The sequence below is a fragment of the Vicugna pacos genome, chromosome 26 (genome assembly GCF_048564905.1).
Source record: "Vicugna pacos chromosome 26, VicPac4, whole genome shotgun sequence".
NCBI classification, from domain to species: Eukaryota; Metazoa; Chordata; class Mammalia; order Artiodactyla; family Camelidae; genus Vicugna; species Vicugna pacos.
In genome coordinates, this window is record NC_133012.1 from 20,805,359 (window position 1) to 20,823,172 (window position 17,814).

The following is a 17,814-nucleotide window of genomic DNA, read 5'->3' on the forward strand; positions in this document are numbered from 1 at the left end:
AAATGTTAAGTTTTTCAAATGCGTTTTATTTGTTCCATCTATCTTATATCAGAGGAATTTAAGAGAACTTCTCCCAAAATGCAGACAAGGTGAAATTAAACAATATTAAATATGAATGAAAATGTAGGGATATCATGATTTTAACAAACACTCTCTAGTTATAAACATGAAATATTTGAACTTTTCTCTGTAAAGAGGTTTTTATTTAAATAAACAGTAAATTAACCACATAATAATAATACAAGTGGCCCCAAAGTAACTATATAAAATACAAGTCTTCTTCTCCAACCTGTAGTCTCACTCCCCAGAAGTAATCACTAATAAAGTTTCCTTGTTCAAGACCATTCTAGCTGACAAACGTCAAGATGCATGAGTTTATGAGTGAGTGTGTGTGTAACTCAAACGGAATCACAGTAGAGATCCTCGCATCACAGTACCCACACCCTTTTCCTTTTCAAGTCACAGTATTTAATTCATTCTATATGCCATGATTATTTAACATGAATAAAGGTATTTTTCAATGAAATTTATATACACACACACACACATCCCTTAAGGCAGTTGACTTTGTGACCCTGGAAATTCAAAAATAATTTTGTTGTTTTCCAACAAGTCTCTTCATACTCCTCTTCAAGAACGTAAAAGAGAAACCAGCTTTCCTGTTTTTTCTTTATCTCCAAATTATTAATTAACTTAGAAGGATTTAATCTTAAAGTAGTAAAAACATCCTTTTTATATTTGCAAAGGTGACTTTTACCTCCATAGCAAGGACATCACTTCTGGTATCTTGATGAATCCAGAGGTTTAGATGACTTCTATTTCCATTGTGACTTTCTTTAAAATTCATCAACAAACAAGTTCAAGTTCCTTGGATGGACTGCTTAAGAACTATATAATTATCACTATGGATGAATATCAGAATAAAGAATTCTGGCATTAAGAATGAGCCTTGGAACAAGAATTGACAAGAATGGAAAGGAAATGAACTTCACATACAAGACACAGGGTTTTCTATGATTTACACACAAAAACCTTCCTAAAGGAGTTAAGCGAACTTCCATATTAAATAAACACTACATGCTCATTTAAGTTCTCACTCTTATCCCAGAGTATCTTTTCGAATTAACATCCTAACATTGTATCTGTGTTTTTAAAACTAGCATCTTAAAAATACAAAAATCCAATTTAAATTTTCAAAATTAGAGAAGACTTGTTTCAAAACAGAAATCACTGTTTTCCAACACAAATCTCTGTCTTCCGTTCACGGACGGCTACCCAGAGGTGTGCGTGTGAGGAGGCGACGGGCCCCTCTGAAGGTGCAGGGCTCCGCGGGTTCTCCTGAAACCTTACAGAAGAAAGTTAGGTTTTCTTCCTGCAGACTGTGTGTGTGTGCAGGGCTAGTGCTTCAGGGCTTGCTCTCCAGAGTGAGCTGGAAGAGGCGAGAATGCAGGATGGGGACAAAAGGCGTCTCTTCCCGGAGTCCTGTATTCTCAGAGCGAGAATTAATGATGTTATCACCAGAAATCCCTAAACCGGCCGTTCCCAACCCTCGTGCCCCTACCCGGCGAGCCGGCTCCTGCAGCCCGGCGAGGTCCCAGCGCCCTTCTAAAGGGTGGACTCGTGGAAATCCACCAGCAGCCGCCCCTGCGGGGCTGGGGCTACGCTCCGGGCCCCCTGCAAACGGGCCGACCTGTGTGCTTTCCTGCCACCGCTAATTCGGGTAAACACAGCTAGTTTAAACAGCACAAAGACGTATAATCAGAAATCATACAAGAGAACCAAACAGCAGGTCTAAGCAATCACCGGGAGTCAGTAAAATTTAGACTGCAGCAGGCTGGAGGGCAAAGAAACAAATACCATCAGGACAAAAGAAGTCTTGTAAGGAGGCAAAGTGTCATGTGGGGAGTACGAGAGGCGAGGTTTTTCAAGACAGAACGTTGGGAAATTTCAGATAAATCATTGGTTTTCTATGCAAACCACTACACACACGGCTTCTTTTCGGCCACAATAGTAAAGCCAGTCAGACGACTCAACGACTCAACGCTTGGCTACTCGGCTGCGCCCGCAGTCTTTCCTCATTTGAATAGTATTTTAGGAATGTTTTGTCAATGTGTCGGATGATTATTCACTTCTGCCGCCTTCTTCCCTTCACCATGATAGTTGTGGTCATAGTAGCAATTTATTTTATAGGCAGAACATTCACAACATCAAATGACGACCTTTTTTTTTTTAACCTGTTAAAAATTCATATATTTATTTGCCCACAATTCCTTTAAAAAGGAAGGTTAACTTTAACAACTGTTGCTCATAGCAACACAGGAACAAAAGATTTTTTACATGCATAATCTAAGCATTTAATTAAAATTCACAAACTTGGATCTCAAACCGAGTCAAAAAGTAGAAATGTAAGAATACTAGATTCCCAAATAGCAACAGACACACAGTATGTTGTCGGGCTATCACAAAGACAAAAGGAGGGGGTGGGCAGCAACTTGTGACAGGGATAAGGAAGGCACAAGTTTAAAGATTCCTTTACAGCCACCGCTTTAGTGAAGCGCTCATACTCTTCCAGGCATATAAGTTAATTAAACAAAAATACACCACACTCCCAGTTTCCAAGGCCGGAGCCTGAATCCAAATCTAAGGAACGTAAAGCAAACGCTAATGTAGCAATTTATAGAAAGAGACGGTTTTCCCCCCAGTACTTAAGCTCAACTACAAGTGTCAAGATTAAAAAAGAATTCCCATCAAGGTCTGTAATTTACACACTTGCGAAACCAAGGCATTCTCAGACAACTGATTGCCCACCAGGGTTTAAAGCAGTGAAAAAGAGAGCGTCCTATTAAAGAATCTAGAATCTAGAATCCATTTAAAATAATCAGTTCACCTGTTCTCAAATGGGAGTCGGGATCTGGGGGGTGCAGGGACTGTGGATGGCACATTTGGAAAACGGTGGTTCCACAGAAGCCTGGACTGGGAGACGGCTGTGGTACAAGGTCAAAGGGTTTTTAGAACCAGAAGGCAAGGATAGAGAGGATTTATATAGCACATCAGATCTCAACCTCTGAAAGAACTCAACGCACTGGAATAAGGCAGAAGTGATAGTCAGATCAATCTTTAACTGAGCACCTAACACGCACAAGACACTGCACTGGGACCTGTGGGGCGCACACATAAACAAGAGTGCGCACAGCTTAACCAAGGGCAGCCTACCAACTGGTTTGGGAAAAGAAAGAATAAATTCTGAAAAAGTAATGGTTCAATTCGAAGAGTCAGGAGAGGATCCATTCAGTTTTGATGCAGATGCTAAAACAGGTGCCATGAGAAATAAGGCACTGGAGGATTACGTGTGGCTGGGCTGCCATGGGAAGCTTCGAGGGCCGAAACTCAGGCTAAGCCTGGAAGGGTGGCTATGACTTCCAACCCTGAACCCGAGGCCAAGGGCCCTTCTGAGTGGTACCTGGAGGTCGCACAGAGTGAAAAGCACAGCTCTGAAGTCAGACAGACGTGAGTGAGTTCTGCCACCACCGATTAACAGCTTCGTGCCCTGAGACATGCCGCTTCACCTGTTAACCTTCAGTTTCCTGAAACCCCAGTTTCACTGGTAGTTCCTATCAAAGGTTTCGTTTACTCCAATATTTATCAAGAGCTTGCACAGAACCAGACACTGAAATACAACAGTGAACAACACACACACGGGACCTACCCTCATGGAGCCTGAAATAACATATGAAGGCTCAACAGATAACATCTGTATCATCATCATCATCATCATCTTCTTCTTCTTCAGCATCGTCATCTTTAGCACAGTGGTGGGAACTATAACATACGTTCCAGTGAGAACAGATACACCATCTTAGCTGGAACAAGTTTTCACAACAAAACAAAACAAAACAAAACAAAACAAAACAAAACAAACCTGACAAGCTTCAGTCCCAGGACCTCTTCTTTTCCTTTTCTCCCAAGAACCTCACCCCATTCCACAGTTTAAAAATACTATCTATGTATACCCAAGTTTAGTACCTCCAGCTCTGAAGCTGTCTCCCAAACTCCAGACTCTATGTCCAGCTGCCTATCAGACAACTCCGTGTAAATGTCTTCACAGGCATCTCAGACCAATAAATCTGAAACAGAACTCTGGATCACTGATGCAACTGGATACCAACCAACCAAATTCCTTCCTTGGCGTTTCCCCATCAGTAAATCCATAAATCCTTCATTCCTCTCTTTTCTTTATGCCTCACATATCTAAAGCATGAGCAAGTTCTTTCATTTTTACCTAAAAGACAGGTCCCCAATCTACTGACTACTCTCCATTGCCAAGCCGTCATTCCAGCTGAAGATCTGATTGTTTCTCATCTAATATCACTGCAATAGCTTCTATGAGTCCTTCTCCATAGAGCAATAATCTTTTTATTTTTTTAATGGATAAGAACATATCTCACACACACACATACACACACATGCCCCATCATTCCTCCATTCAACTTAAAACTCTCCAGTGGCTCCCAGATGCCCTTAAAATGTTGATGGTCTACAAGGCATACCTGATCAGACCCCCTTTTGACCTCTCTTCCTCCTCTCTAAGACCTTCCTGCCTCTGCCTCTGCATTGCAGTCATGCTGGCTACCTTTCAGGTCCTTGGACACACCAACCTCCCCAGCATTTTGGGACAGTGCAGTCCAACAGAACTTTCTGCACTGACAGCAATGTTCTCTACCTGCACATGCAGCTACTGCGCACCTAACATGCGGCCAGTGGGACTGAGGGACTAAATTTTTAAGTTTATTTCAGTTTGATGAATTTAAACAGCCACATTCTCCTAGCAGCTACCACACTAGGCAGAGCAGGGCCAGGAACCTAACCAGCTCCTCTGCCTGGACTCTTCTGCCTCCAGGTCGTCACGTGGATGGCACTTTTCTCAGCCTCCTGTCTCAGCTACATGTCGGCTCCTCAGAAAGACCTTTCCTGACCACCCCACTGACAGCAGCTCCCACTGACACCATTATCAGTCCACTTGTTTATTTCCATCAAGACATGTTCGCTACTGTCTTTATAATTTGTCTTCCCCAAAAGAGAATATAAAATTTATCAAAGTAGGGACCTTGCTTATTTGTCCTTCAATGCTATGTCCCCAAGATGAAGGTGCTTGGTTTAGACTGTTTCCAATAAATGTTTGATGGATGGTTGAATGAATGAGTGAGCCAATGACCAGGAGGCCAAGTCAGTAAAAGGAGGCTGGGGACAGATTATGGAGGCTGCTGGAAGAAGGCAAGGGTCCTTCAAACCTTCACATTTCATTTACATGGGTCCAGGGCTCTGCAGTGTTCCTAATCGCCCGCGGGGACAGGTGGTCTAAGCAGAGAGCACAAAGGAACGGTCCACACCGCAAAGCAGGTCTCCATCCTCAACTGGTTTGGAATCAGCTTCATGAGAGCGTTAGTGATGCAGACACACAGATGCTCCCTACATTTGAGACATCAGGAAATCTCTCAAGAACATATCTGTGTGCACTCTAAAGGCACACCTTTAGGGGAAAAGGGGCCGAAAGGGTGATTAGACAATCAAGTTGGTTTTGCAGTATCTGGATATGTGGCAGCAAAACAGAGCATTAATATTATGTTAAACATTCAGCCAAGTTAAATACTGGTTTATAGTCGCACTGTCCTCTGAGAAATGTCACTAGCTGTGTCACTTAGCAGAAAAGGGGGAAGGGAGGCAATGAGGGGGAAAAGTAAATGATCTGTTTCTAACAAGTTCAAACACCCTGATAATCAGCAGAAAGGAAAAGAATACACAGTGTAGACAGGATTACTGACCAGCCAAAAGTTAACAAACCTGGACCTACAGCTGACAAAACTGATACCCCAGGGATACCATGTGTAGTGTGAATTCTACACATTCATTACTGTTGTAATTTCAAAGGAAAAAAATGGCATTTGTATTTATCTCTATTTAAAACCATAACACTAAGGACAACTGTAAAGTTCTGTATTAAATGAAACTGTGTGCTCTTCAAGTCTTTTACAGTAAACACTGTCTAATTGTACTGACTACCAGTGCCACTTAATAAAATGACTCTCTCATAAGATGAAGTAGTATCAGTAATGTAATTCCACAGCCTACCACTAAGTCAGAATTTTCATCAGGAGTTCACAGCACTGTAAGTCAACCTTTCCTATGATGTGAATTGTCAGCACTCACATGTGGAGCCAGCCGGGGACCACTCCCACCCCGGACACACTAGGAAAACACAGCTCGTGCAGAAGCAGCAGTGGCACTGAGGAAAGTCTCTCTGCCTGCCAAACCCCTACACGCTTATTTTTCCAGAAATACCAGGGACACTCATTTAGGTAAAAGTCACCATTAAGTCAAAATAATGCCTACATTTCTTTAAAATTAAACCTCCTACTTCCAGCCACAGTGAGACCAAAGTAGGTTAAAGGTACACCTCTGTTCAAATTCTCTACTGGGACCACGGTACCTCCTCCTACGTTACAGCAGTGAAGGAACAGCTCCCAAAGCTTCACTCGGTTACTCTGTTCCAGTGCCACCCATTGCTGTCTTCTCAGAATCGTGATTTCTTTACTGACCTCAGGGTTAACAGTACAGGAAAAATTATTTGCAGAGCAAAACAATTTTATCCCCTCACAGCAGCTTTGGGACACCCACAGCTACGACAGGTCCCAGCTTTGTCGAGATAAGACACGGAATTACTGTCTACCTCCTCATCATCACCAACTTGGTGATTTCATTAAATATTATCAGTATGTCCCAGGAAAGTCAGTGTTTCCAATGATCAAAGCAGTTTACTATAATATTTACACTTGCAAGAGTAAACAAACAACCACGGTACTTCCAAAAGTTTCTTGTTTTTTTGTCTTTTGGGTTTTTGGGTTTGTTTGTTTGGTTTTTTTTTTGCCTGTTTCTCTCAAGTGCTTGTGTACAATTTCAGCTAACTCAGAGAAGAATGGGTCTGGAAAACTTTTAAGTAGCACACTGCATGTCATCAGAAGAGAAGTAGTAAGAGAAACAAGGCAACTCCTCCAATTGCGCATCCGGGTCTGAGTCACTTCTGTACAACACTTGCCTTGAGTCCAGGTTATCTGTGAAATCAATGATCAATAAACATGCCACTTTATCATGCAAGATTAATATCTCTTTTAAATGTTTATATTAAATATTTTAAGGACTTTATCATCTTACTCTGTATCAGAGGTCGGCAAACTTTTTCTGTAAAGGGCCAGAGAATACATATTTTAGGCCTTGTGGGCCACATACAATCTCGGACACATATTCTTCTTTGTCTTTGTTTTTACAACCTTTTAATGATGTAAGTAAGACTCATTCTTAGCTGGAGGGCTACACAAAAAGAAGGCTGCAGGCTGGGATTTGGCCCTTGGGCCATAGTTTGCCCACCCCTGCTTATTAAGTATACCAAAAAACCATAATTACATAGTGTGGTCACACTTTGACTAAAGAAAAACATTTCCAACTGTTTTGTGTGTTTTTCTGTAATTTTTTTAAAGTAGACTTTTTTTTTTTAGAACAGTTTTAGATTTACAGAAAGAAGGCAGTTAGTAGCCAGTTTCCATATGTCTCACATTCACAGGAATGGTACATTTACTAAAGATAATGAACCAGAATTGATATATTGTTATTAACTAAGATGCATACTTTTTATAGATTTCCTTAGCTTCTACCCAATTTTCTGCCCTTTTTCTGTCCCAGGATCCCACATTTACTCATCCTGGCTACCGAGGCTCCTCCTGGCTGTGACGGTGTTTCAGACATTCCTTGTTTTGATGGCCGTGCCAGCTTTAGGGAATACTGGGCAGATACTTTGTGAAATGCCCTATGTTGAGATTTGGTGGGTGTTTCCCTCATGATAAGACGGGGGTTATGATGTTTTGGGGGAGGAAGACCACAAAGTAAAAAATGCCACTGTCATAACGTCAGACCAAGGGTCCGTCAGCAGGCCAACCCTGCTGACCTTTACCTTGGTCACCTGGCTGAGCCTGTGGTGGTCAGGCTTCCTCCAAATGTTTTTTATTTTAAAAAAAAAACTAATAAAAAATGATTTTAATTCTTACCATATACCACTAGTTTAAAGCTTTTAAACATCAAATCATTTTTAATAAGCTGGCTGTATACATACACACATAGACTATGATTCATTCTGTGATTCACATCTAGGCCTCTTAAAATAAAACGTATTTGAGATGAAGACAAAAATTAATACGCACTTTGCCAGTCTATTCTACCTCTCAGTCCTCCTAACTCTTCTTCCCCAGCTGATCAGGAGACACAGAAAGGTGGGTGCGGTGGCAAGGGTTAAAGGTCTAGAATAAAGGGGGAAACGTGGCCACATTAAAGCTGTCAGAACACTGAAGAAGGAGATGCAAATCAACACCACAGTAAGATACTACTTCATGCCCACTAGAAGTGCTTAAAGAAAAAGGAAAGAAACTAACAAGTGTCGGTGAGGATGTGGAGAAACCGGAACCCTCGGACGCTGCTGGAACGGAATGGAATGGAATGGAATAGAAACTGGTGCAGCCGCTGTGGAGGAGTTTGGCAGTTCCTCAAAAAGTTAAATACAGAATTAGCATCTGACCCAGCAACTCCACTTCTAGGTAAATATTCAAGAGAACTGAAAACATACATTCAGATAAAAATTAAACATGAATGTTCACAGCAGTATTATTCATAATAGCCATTAAGTGGCAACGACACAAACGCCCATCAGCTGATGCACGGATAAACAAAGTGTGGGACATCCATACAGCGAATGTTATTCAAAGTCGCAGGAAGACACGAAGCACTGACACGTGCTATGACATGGATGAACCTTGAAAACACCCTGCTAGATGTAAGAAGCCAGACACCAAAGGACACACACTGCATCATTCTGTTTACATCAAGTGTCCGGTGTAGGCAAAAGCATAGAGACAGAAGGCAGATTCAGGGTTGCCAAAGGCAACAGGGGTGGGCGAAGAGCAAACCCTTAGTGGGTATGGGGCTTTCTTTGGGGAGTGATAAAAATGTTGAGGAATTACATACTGATCATGGTTGCAGAGCACTGTGAATCTACTAAAAAATATTGACCTGTACCCTTTAAAATGGTTAATTTTCTGTGACATTTTTTTATCTCAATAAAAAATAAATACTTGGGAAGGACAAAAAAAACCACTGAAGACACTGAAAACATTCTGAACCTATATATTTGGTAAATCATTTTTTCTATATAAATTTTAGGATCATTTGTTCCAGTTCTGAAGAAATGTCCTGGGTAATTTGAAAGGGATTGCCTTAAATCTGTAGATTGCCTTGGGCAGTATGGCCATTTTAACGATATTGATTCTGGTAAATTATTTTTAACCCTCAACTCACTTATACACTGTGCCTTTTAAAATCCCACTCCTCTTCTTTATACTTCTGTGGTAATTTTTCCAATAACAGGAGCTTCAGCAATGGATGATGAAATTAGTCCAAAATTCTAACAAGAAATCAGTTCAACCAATTTCATGTTCATGGGACCGGAGCACAGACAGACTAGGGCCCTGGCTGGAGGAATTTACACTGTGTTAGGGCTAGCACTGTTTCCCACCATTTCAGTAACGCCCATGTCGGCAAAATGAGGCTGGCCACACTCCTCTAGAGTGGTGGCATCGTTTTTCCACAGACATGGACTCAAGAAGAGTGAGCAAGCCCATCTACAAGGCCGCATCTCCAAGGCCCAGAGGCAGGTGGCGCAGGGCTGGGCGGGCTGCAGGACTTCCACACTTTTCCCTGCACACCAGGGCTTCCCCATGTGAAATTTACATACTGGCTGCCTTGAAGGCCACATGTCACAGTGGCTGACTAGGTAACTCACAACCTAGTGATTTGCAGCTAAAAAAAAAAAAATTACTTATTTATAAGTAATGGTCTTCCTTGAAAATACAATGATTGTCCTGAGTCTTCTAACAAAATTAAACTGCAAACGACAGACTGCTGAAGTCAGGGAAGAAATCTCAGCCATGTTCTAAGCCAACTACTGCTCACTACAGCAAGCATCACAGCAAACTGTCGAAAACAAGAAATACTCTGTTAGGAATTTGGGGAAGACAGCATAGTTTAGTTTAAATTAGTGCTTCCCATAGTGATTTAAAAAAAAAAACTTTCTTTTAAGAACCTCTCCACACTTCAAATACCAGAATCATGCAAATAATTCACAGTAACCACCTGGCACCCAGATTCGGACGGAGCTGCTGGAGAGGGATGATGTCCAGTAATCCATGACAAAGGCGGCTGTAATTAAGGCTACTGGGGTTGATTTTGCTTTCTTTGCTCTTGTAAGTAATTCACATGTTTATACTGTTAATCAAATGTAGCATCGTAATTCTCTCATTAATTTTAATCGAACGGGAAAATCAACGGTTTCTGGGTGTTGATGAAAACCGTTTTGGGTACAGTTTTTGAAAGCCCAACAATAAGAAAATTGGAAACAAGAGAATAGCTCAACTACTATTCTTCCATTAATTTAACAGCCTTTCTTCATTAACTGACCTAACCAACATTCACTTAACATCTGCCAGACACAAAGGATACAAAGAGCAAGAAGAAGCAACGAAGTCTTTTGAAGAGCTTACACTCCAGCAGTAGGTTTAGCAAAATTACTTGCTTTGACTTTGAAAGGAAGACAATACAGAGTTCCACAGAGCCTACTCAGGGGCCACAAACTGGGTGTGGAGAACCAGTTACTCAGTCACAGTGACACCCAGCTGACGTCCTCCTCCTCCTCACTGTCACCCTCCCCGCCCCTCAAGACTTCTTCCCTTCAATTAGAAAGTACAGGTTGCTCAACACCTGACCCCAGCCGTAAACCACAGATGGCGGCCTATCAGCCGCTTTCATGCAAAGCCACTCTGTGTGGTGGTAAATCTAAATTCAACCAGACAGTTACTGTAGCCCTGGGTCACGTCCAATCCAAGGAGAGAAAAGTGAACAGAATCCCTCTGGGTGTTCATAAAACCACTCGTCCTGTTTCTGAGACCTGCTCAGCTGAGCCACCTACTCCTCCAAGAGGCAAATAAATCCATCACCCCACCTTTTTCTCCTATGTTAAATACAGTTTTTTTGTCTTTTTTTTGGTTTTGGTTTGTTCTGTTTTGCTTTAACGCACCAGACCATTTGGCCACGGTCTATGGCCCACCATAAACACCAACTGGTGCAGTCAAAGGGTGTCCATGGTGAGCAAAATAAGAGGACAGTGAGGGAGGAGGGGGCAGACCTGCAAAACAACAGCTGGCCCAGCCTGGGGTGGGGGGAGCTCCGAGGACTCACGGACAAGAAGCCTTCTCCAGGATTGGGGAGGGGGCAGAGGAAGGGCAAAGTCAAGCCTGTTACAGTAAAACTGTAATCTATTCAGGTTGACACAGAGCCCTTAACTCTTCCCCAAAGTGAACTTCTAATGTACCCAAGAGAACACCGAACTTCCAGGTTCTACCCGGACCAGCACTGTGTTCCATGGGGTTAGCTTGATGTGTTCCCAACCCACACTCTCAAGGCATTCACCCTACAGGGATCACAGATTCCTACAGAGCTGATGGGAACCTTTGAAGGCCAGCAAAGACTGGTCAGTCAGCCTGAAAACTCAACCCTGGGCAAGAGATTCTACTCCATGCAAAGACCCTGAGCACGCCCAGGTGTCCAGGAAGTCTAGAGGAATGATAAAGGATGCCGACTCTAGAGTCGGACTATCTGGCTTCAGATCCTGGCTCCACACTCAACAGCAATGGCAATCGCCCTGTGACTCGGTTTCCCCATCTGTAACAGCACCTACCTCACAGGACTATTGGGAGAAAAATGGGCTCGCAGCTAAAGAGCTGAGCACGGTGGCTACTACACAATAAACATGCTAGCACATCCGCTGTCCTCAGGGGCAACCTGAACTATCACCCGTCTTAAAACGGAATGACACTGTAACGATCACCCTTTACCTGAGTCCTAACTACAGGCTCCCAAACATCTCTGTGGGGTAGGTGGTATGATCGACATTTTAGAGTTGCAAATGGAGCTTTCGAGGGGTTCAGAAAGCTTTCTCAGTTGGTAAGAGGTGGAGCACTGAAAGCTTTGATCACATCCCAGCACAGTCTGCATTATGTCATCAACCTCCAAAAGCTTAAAAGCATTTTAAAATAATACTTCACTTCACTATTCTAAAATCACTACTTACTGCATAAAATTATGTTCTTGTGAAATTCCCCAGCTTTCCCCCACGACAGCATGATTCCCTACACAATCAGAAATACCTCACAAGTTCTGACAGACCATTAAACAAAGAAAATTATTTTTCTTAACATAAATATGACTGGGTAAAAATCATCACGACTATCTTAATTAAACAGCTTTAAAAGTTCAAAAGTACTGCAGATCTACAGGTTTATCAAGTCAGTTTTCTTTCAGGATTTGTCACTGGATCCTGCAAAAGAAGAGGCACACTCTGATTGGCCTGTGTAACATATCTCTTTCCATACGTTTGGTAAGTGTATAACAAAACTGACCAGGGGTAACATTTACTCCAAATAGTCTCTCCCACCATCTCTGACACTACCAGCAAGATACAGACACTTCATTGCCCTAAAAGAAAACACAATCAAATATAAACTAAGAATGTCAATGTTGACTCAGATCTCACATAATATCTTTTTAAATTCTTTAATACAGAGACCCAGAAATATTCATAACCAGTCAAATTCATAATTACTTAAAGATCCAACAGCTTCAAGGAAAACTGGAATCATCTTAGTCAAAACTGGACTGGTTACCCAGTTTCCTGAAAACAGAGTTCATGATAATTGTTAATCCATTAACAATTTAAAACAAAAAACACGCTTAACTTGTTTAAGAAGTAGTGATATAGATAAGCCAAGCCATATAATTTTACTTCACTTTCTATTTGCTTTACGCAGGCATTACGTATTCTTGTAATTCTTGTTGGTAAACACGAACGAGATAATAAAATAAGACATTTAATTGAAGCAGAAGAGAATCTAAAAATGCCTAAATATTTCAAGAACGCATGGCAGTTTCAATAACCTGAAACTCCAAGTATCAGAAAGCAGAAAGAATTACTAGACAGCTGCAAAAGTCAAATATTTATACAGGTGTCTTAAAAGCCACTGTCGGGCGCACACCATCATCACTGACATTTACTATCTGGTAAGTAGTTTCAAAGTGCAATGACTGGCTTGGAGCGAGAAGCTTATGACAACAACTATGTGTGGAGAGACTGTGAAGGTGTGATGCTTGTCATAACTTTCATCGGGCCAGCAACAGGCAGCCAGGCTAGAGCAAGGCGGGGCCTCAGCACAGGTGCCTTTTCTCATTTCAAGAGGGAAACCTAAACTGATACCTTCATGGATAATTTAACAAGGATTGTTTCATAAATTTATAATGTCACTTATGACTTTCTTATAATTGCACTTTAATAGCATTCAAAAACAATATTCTTAGGGTAAAAGTAACTGAGAATCTACGTATGAAACTATTTCAGCTTCAAATTGAGAAAAGGGGGTCTGTTTAATAGGGAGAAGCATCTAAAAAGGTTATAAACCCCTAAGGCCACATTTTATAAACGGGTGGAAACACATTACAGAGATGATAAAAGTCCAAAATTTGGAGTTACCCTTAATGGTATATTATTTAAATTGATAAATAGGAATACCTCCTTAACAGTTTACAAACTGACAATAAGGAATATCTCCTACTATTCTTATAATAATTCTAACTACAAGAAATTTTCCTTCTCAGGGTAAAAGGAAAGATGGGAGACAGAGACAACATTTGTGAACATTCAGCTAAACTTCAACTCCTGAACTTCCTAGATGATGATTTTGTTATGCTTCTCTTCACTTCCGAGCGGGAATAAAAAGTGTGTTGAAAACTACAAGAAATCCTGCTCAGCTCAAGTCAGCGTTCCTCCACAACCAAGGTTCGGTTCCACTGTTCATTAAACCACTTCTTACTTCAGAACGGAATCTGCCTTTTCAAGATCTGTAAAGTCAGTTCAAGTTTTCAGGTGGAGACTAACATCAGGCAGTAAAACTCCAAATAAGCGTTTCTTAAACCTGAGGGGCAAAGTCAATTACACCCACCACCAGGGCCCTGCGAGGAAGGATGCCCAGGACCCTGTCCACGCTCAGGACCTGCGACCTGACCCCGCGGCGCGCCCCGCCAAGGGCGTGCAGTCAAGGCTGGGAGCCAAGGACGGCCAGAGATGCCACAGATGGCCTGGACGGCAGGTTGGCTCCACCTGGCACTTAGGCCTCCACCAGGAGGCCCCAGGCCCGGCCCCACCTCCCAGGCCGAATGTGCCCTCCAGCCTCACTTTAGGGCGGAGGCGAGCTCGGGCAGGACTCAGGTGGCCCCTCTGGGTCCGTTAACTGGACACAGAGTGCCCGCCCAGGGCGTCACATCCACCCTTCCCTCTGGGCCCGTGTCTATAGGTCCCGGGGCCGTCGAAAAGCGGGCAGGCAAGGGGGCCCTGGAAGGGGCAGCTTCAGCCGGCCCCCTCCAGGGCGCCTCGCCGGCTGACGCAGGAGGACGGTCCCGCGCCTCCTTCCCGGGACCCCTCCCGGCACCCGGGGCCGGCGACGCCCCACGCCCCCCGCGCCGCGGGCGCCGCCGCTCGGCCGGGTCTCCCGGACAACAGGCGCCGCGGCGCTTCCGAGGCAGGTCCCCGCGCCCACCCGCGGCCGGCCGCCCACCTGTCCCGGGGGTCGATCCAGCTGGTCCTCCGGGTGTTGTGGTCGATGTAGAAGACCTTGCCGTCGTAGTCCCTGGCCTCCTCCCAGCCCCGGGGTAGCGGCAGCTGCCCGCTCCCGGCCCTCCTAGGCATGGTCGGCGGCCTCGCCGGCGAGCGGCTCCTCCATAGGGACCGGGCGCGGGACGCGGCGGGAACGCGGCTGCCCGGCCCGGTCGCCGCACCCGACCCGGGAGCCGGCGAGGGGCTGCGGGGCGCGGGGCGCGGCGGGGCCACGCGCGGGAGGCGCCTTAGGAAACCCTGCTCTCGGCCCCGCCGGGGATCAGTCCACCATGTCTGCGTCGGAGCTGGCGAGCGAACCCTCCTCCTCCTCCTCGCGGCCGCCGCCGCTGCCTCCGCCTCTTCCTCCTCCTCCTCCTCCTCCCCGTCCCACTGTGGCCGCCGAGGGTCGCGGCGCCCAGGCTGCCCAAGACGCCGCCGTCTGGGCTCGGATCCGGGAAGCTCGGCGGAGCGGCGGCCGTGGCGGCGACGGGCCTCCTCATTTGCGTGCGATTAGCATGCGCCCCACCCCGGGCCCGCCCCTCGGGCCCGCCCCTCGCTCGGCTCATCTGCATGCACATTCCTCGCCGCCACATTCCAGGGCTTAACCCTGCAGCGCCCGTGGCCCGCCGCGCCGGCTGGATCGCTGGCCCGAGCCGGGCGGGGGAGGGGAGCGGAGGGCCAGGTGGGAGGGAAGAGGGCGAAGGAATGCACTGCTCGCTCCTTCTCCCTGACCCCAACTATCCCCCCACAGCCTAGCGCTTAGGGCTTTTAGCTTCGAGACAGGAAAAAAACAGCCGAGAAGTCTCCGCAGGCCTCTCAACCTCTTTCCGACTTCTAGGGAAACCACAGGACTTTCGAGAGGAAAGGGGTGGGGAAGCCCTCTTCGGGAGAAAACGTCCCAGCAAACAGCTAGGGCACAAAGGCTCCCCCACGCCGCACCCCTTGGGACCCCGGGGCGGTTCCGGGCTGTGGGAAAGTGTGAAAGGCACCGCTAGCGCTTGAAAGCGCGTCCGTGGCGCGTCCGGGGCGGCGTCGCCCCCGGGCCTCCGCAGGGCGCCCGGCCCTCCGTGACCTCAGTCGAGGCCGCGGGCCTCAGGGCGGAAAACGAAGGCGGGTCCCGCGGCCCGAGAGCGCTGCGACACGCCTGCCCCGGTGGCCCTCGGAGGACGCCGGCCTGACCCGGAGAAGCCACTGGGCACCAGGCCCCCGCCCGCGGGCCCGGCCGCCGCTGGCCTCCGCCGCAGGGTGCGGGACCGCTGGACGTGGACGCACCCCGTAACCAGCTCCTTCCGTCTGCCCCCGCCCCGGGAAGGCCCCCGCCCCGGGCCCTGCTCTGGCCAAGAAGGTGTGGGCCACCACGCTGGAGGGAGCCTACGGAAGCCCGGGGGCCAGGCTCTCCTATACCCAGGATGTGTCCGGAAAGAAACGTGGACTATCTCATTCCACAAGCATTTATTTATTCAGCAGCTACTACGCCCTGGTCGGCTCTGAGGAGGGACCGGACGTCGGGCGACGGTGCCAAGAGCAGCAGGCCTGGCAGGGCCTGGACACAGACCATTTTGTGCCCCAACCCCTCGGTCTGGAGGGAACCTCTCGGTCCCCAAACTCCTGTCCAGCCAGGTCTACACTGCCGTCCCCCATTCGTATTTTCCCGGGTTACTAAGCAGCTGCTTGTAAAGCAAAGGAAAACAAACATAAAAACAAAAACCCCGAGGACGGCCCCAGAGATCATTCACTTAAGGTGAATTCGCCTAATCCTGCAGGCTAATGCGTAACGACTTCCCCAGCTCGCGCGGGACACAGCGCTGGGCGAGGGCTGTCGGAGGGTGTGAAACACCGTCCGCCTCCCCTCCTGGATTCACAGACTGGTAAGGGAGTCAAGTGAATTGAGATTCACTACGGCACGGAGCTGGCGCTGCGGGGTTAGCGTAGCAGCCGCCCGGGAGGGTGGCGGGTGGGGACGGCCTTTCGCTCTCCAGGCCGTCGAAGCATCTGCGGTCAGTGTCGAAGGTGGAGGAGGGTGGTCCTGGAGAGTAAGGATGGAGGGTCAGCCTTGAAACAGCTTCGCGGCGGGAACTGGACCTGCCTTCCTGGGCGAGGGCCTTAGAAGGGGTTGCATTTGTACTTGGAGCATCTGGGCAGAAACTTGAAACCGCTAGAAACTCTAGAGAGCTCGGAGCTCCTGGGAAGGAGCAACCAGAGGGAGCCGGAGGCGGAGAAAGGAGTCGCCCAAGGCGAATTTGCTTACTTTATCTTTCTATGTCTTCCTCGTTTACACCCAGGAAGCTAGGCTTCACGCTTAATAAAGGGAAGCCCCCACCTCCTGGTCCTGTGTTCAGTCCCACTCCATTCATCAAGATTACACAAGGTAAGATTCTCCAGTTCCAGGTGAGACGTGATATCCTGGTGAGTAATCTTAAGGTTGTGCTTCTGAATGCTATGAAAAAGGTGAGACCTGGCTAAAACTAATCTCTCACACCACTGAGTGAATGAGGTGCTTTGTTTGGGACTGCTCTAAATTGGCCCATTAGCATGGCCAAAATTTGTGTTATGGTATACTAATAACACCATTCAACAGCCCAGCCACACCATTCTTGTTTAAACCTTGCTTCCTGGTGTGCTTTTTTTCTTCCCAATTAGAAAACATGTATTATGTTAAAATGTCTGCATCCTACTATTAAAGAAAAAAAAGTAGCACACTTTGCTGCTGCTGGAATTTCATTTGTTTCACTGGGATGAACTACTGCACAATACTTCTTAGTGTAATTTCAAATTTGATAAGCTGTCAGATAAATATTCTTACCCAACTTCTAAAACCGATGAGGAATCCAAAATAGCACACAGCGGTACATGACATTTATTGTTCCATAAATCTCAAGACTTCAAAAAGGGACCCTAAATAGACAAACAAAACTCTAAAGCAGTTAAGAGACAAGCTCACTTCTTCTCCCCCACTGGCTGGCACAGGAAACGTTTGGTCACACAAAAGCAGTTAAGATGACAAAAAGGAAAGTCGCCGCTCT

The 17,814-nt window shown here is 45.9% G+C and overlaps 1 protein-coding gene across 2 annotated transcripts in view; it reads right to left on the minus strand.

Annotated features, from left to right (window-relative positions):
* WWC2 (WW and C2 domain containing 2) overlaps window positions 1-15,277 on the minus strand; it is a 127,374-nt gene extending 112,097 nt beyond the window's left edge. Inside the window, exon 1 of one of the 2 annotated variants that reach the window (XM_072950492.1) lies at window positions 14,754-15,277. In XM_072950492.1, coding sequence (XP_072806593.1) covers window positions 14,754-14,884 — 131 coding nt within the window. In that variant the 5' untranslated portion in view covers window positions 14,885-15,277. The remainder of the gene's footprint in view (window positions 1-14,753) is intronic. The other variant, XM_072950493.1, reaches the window with a different exon arrangement.
* Window positions 15,278-17,814: the final 2,537 nt, after the last annotated feature.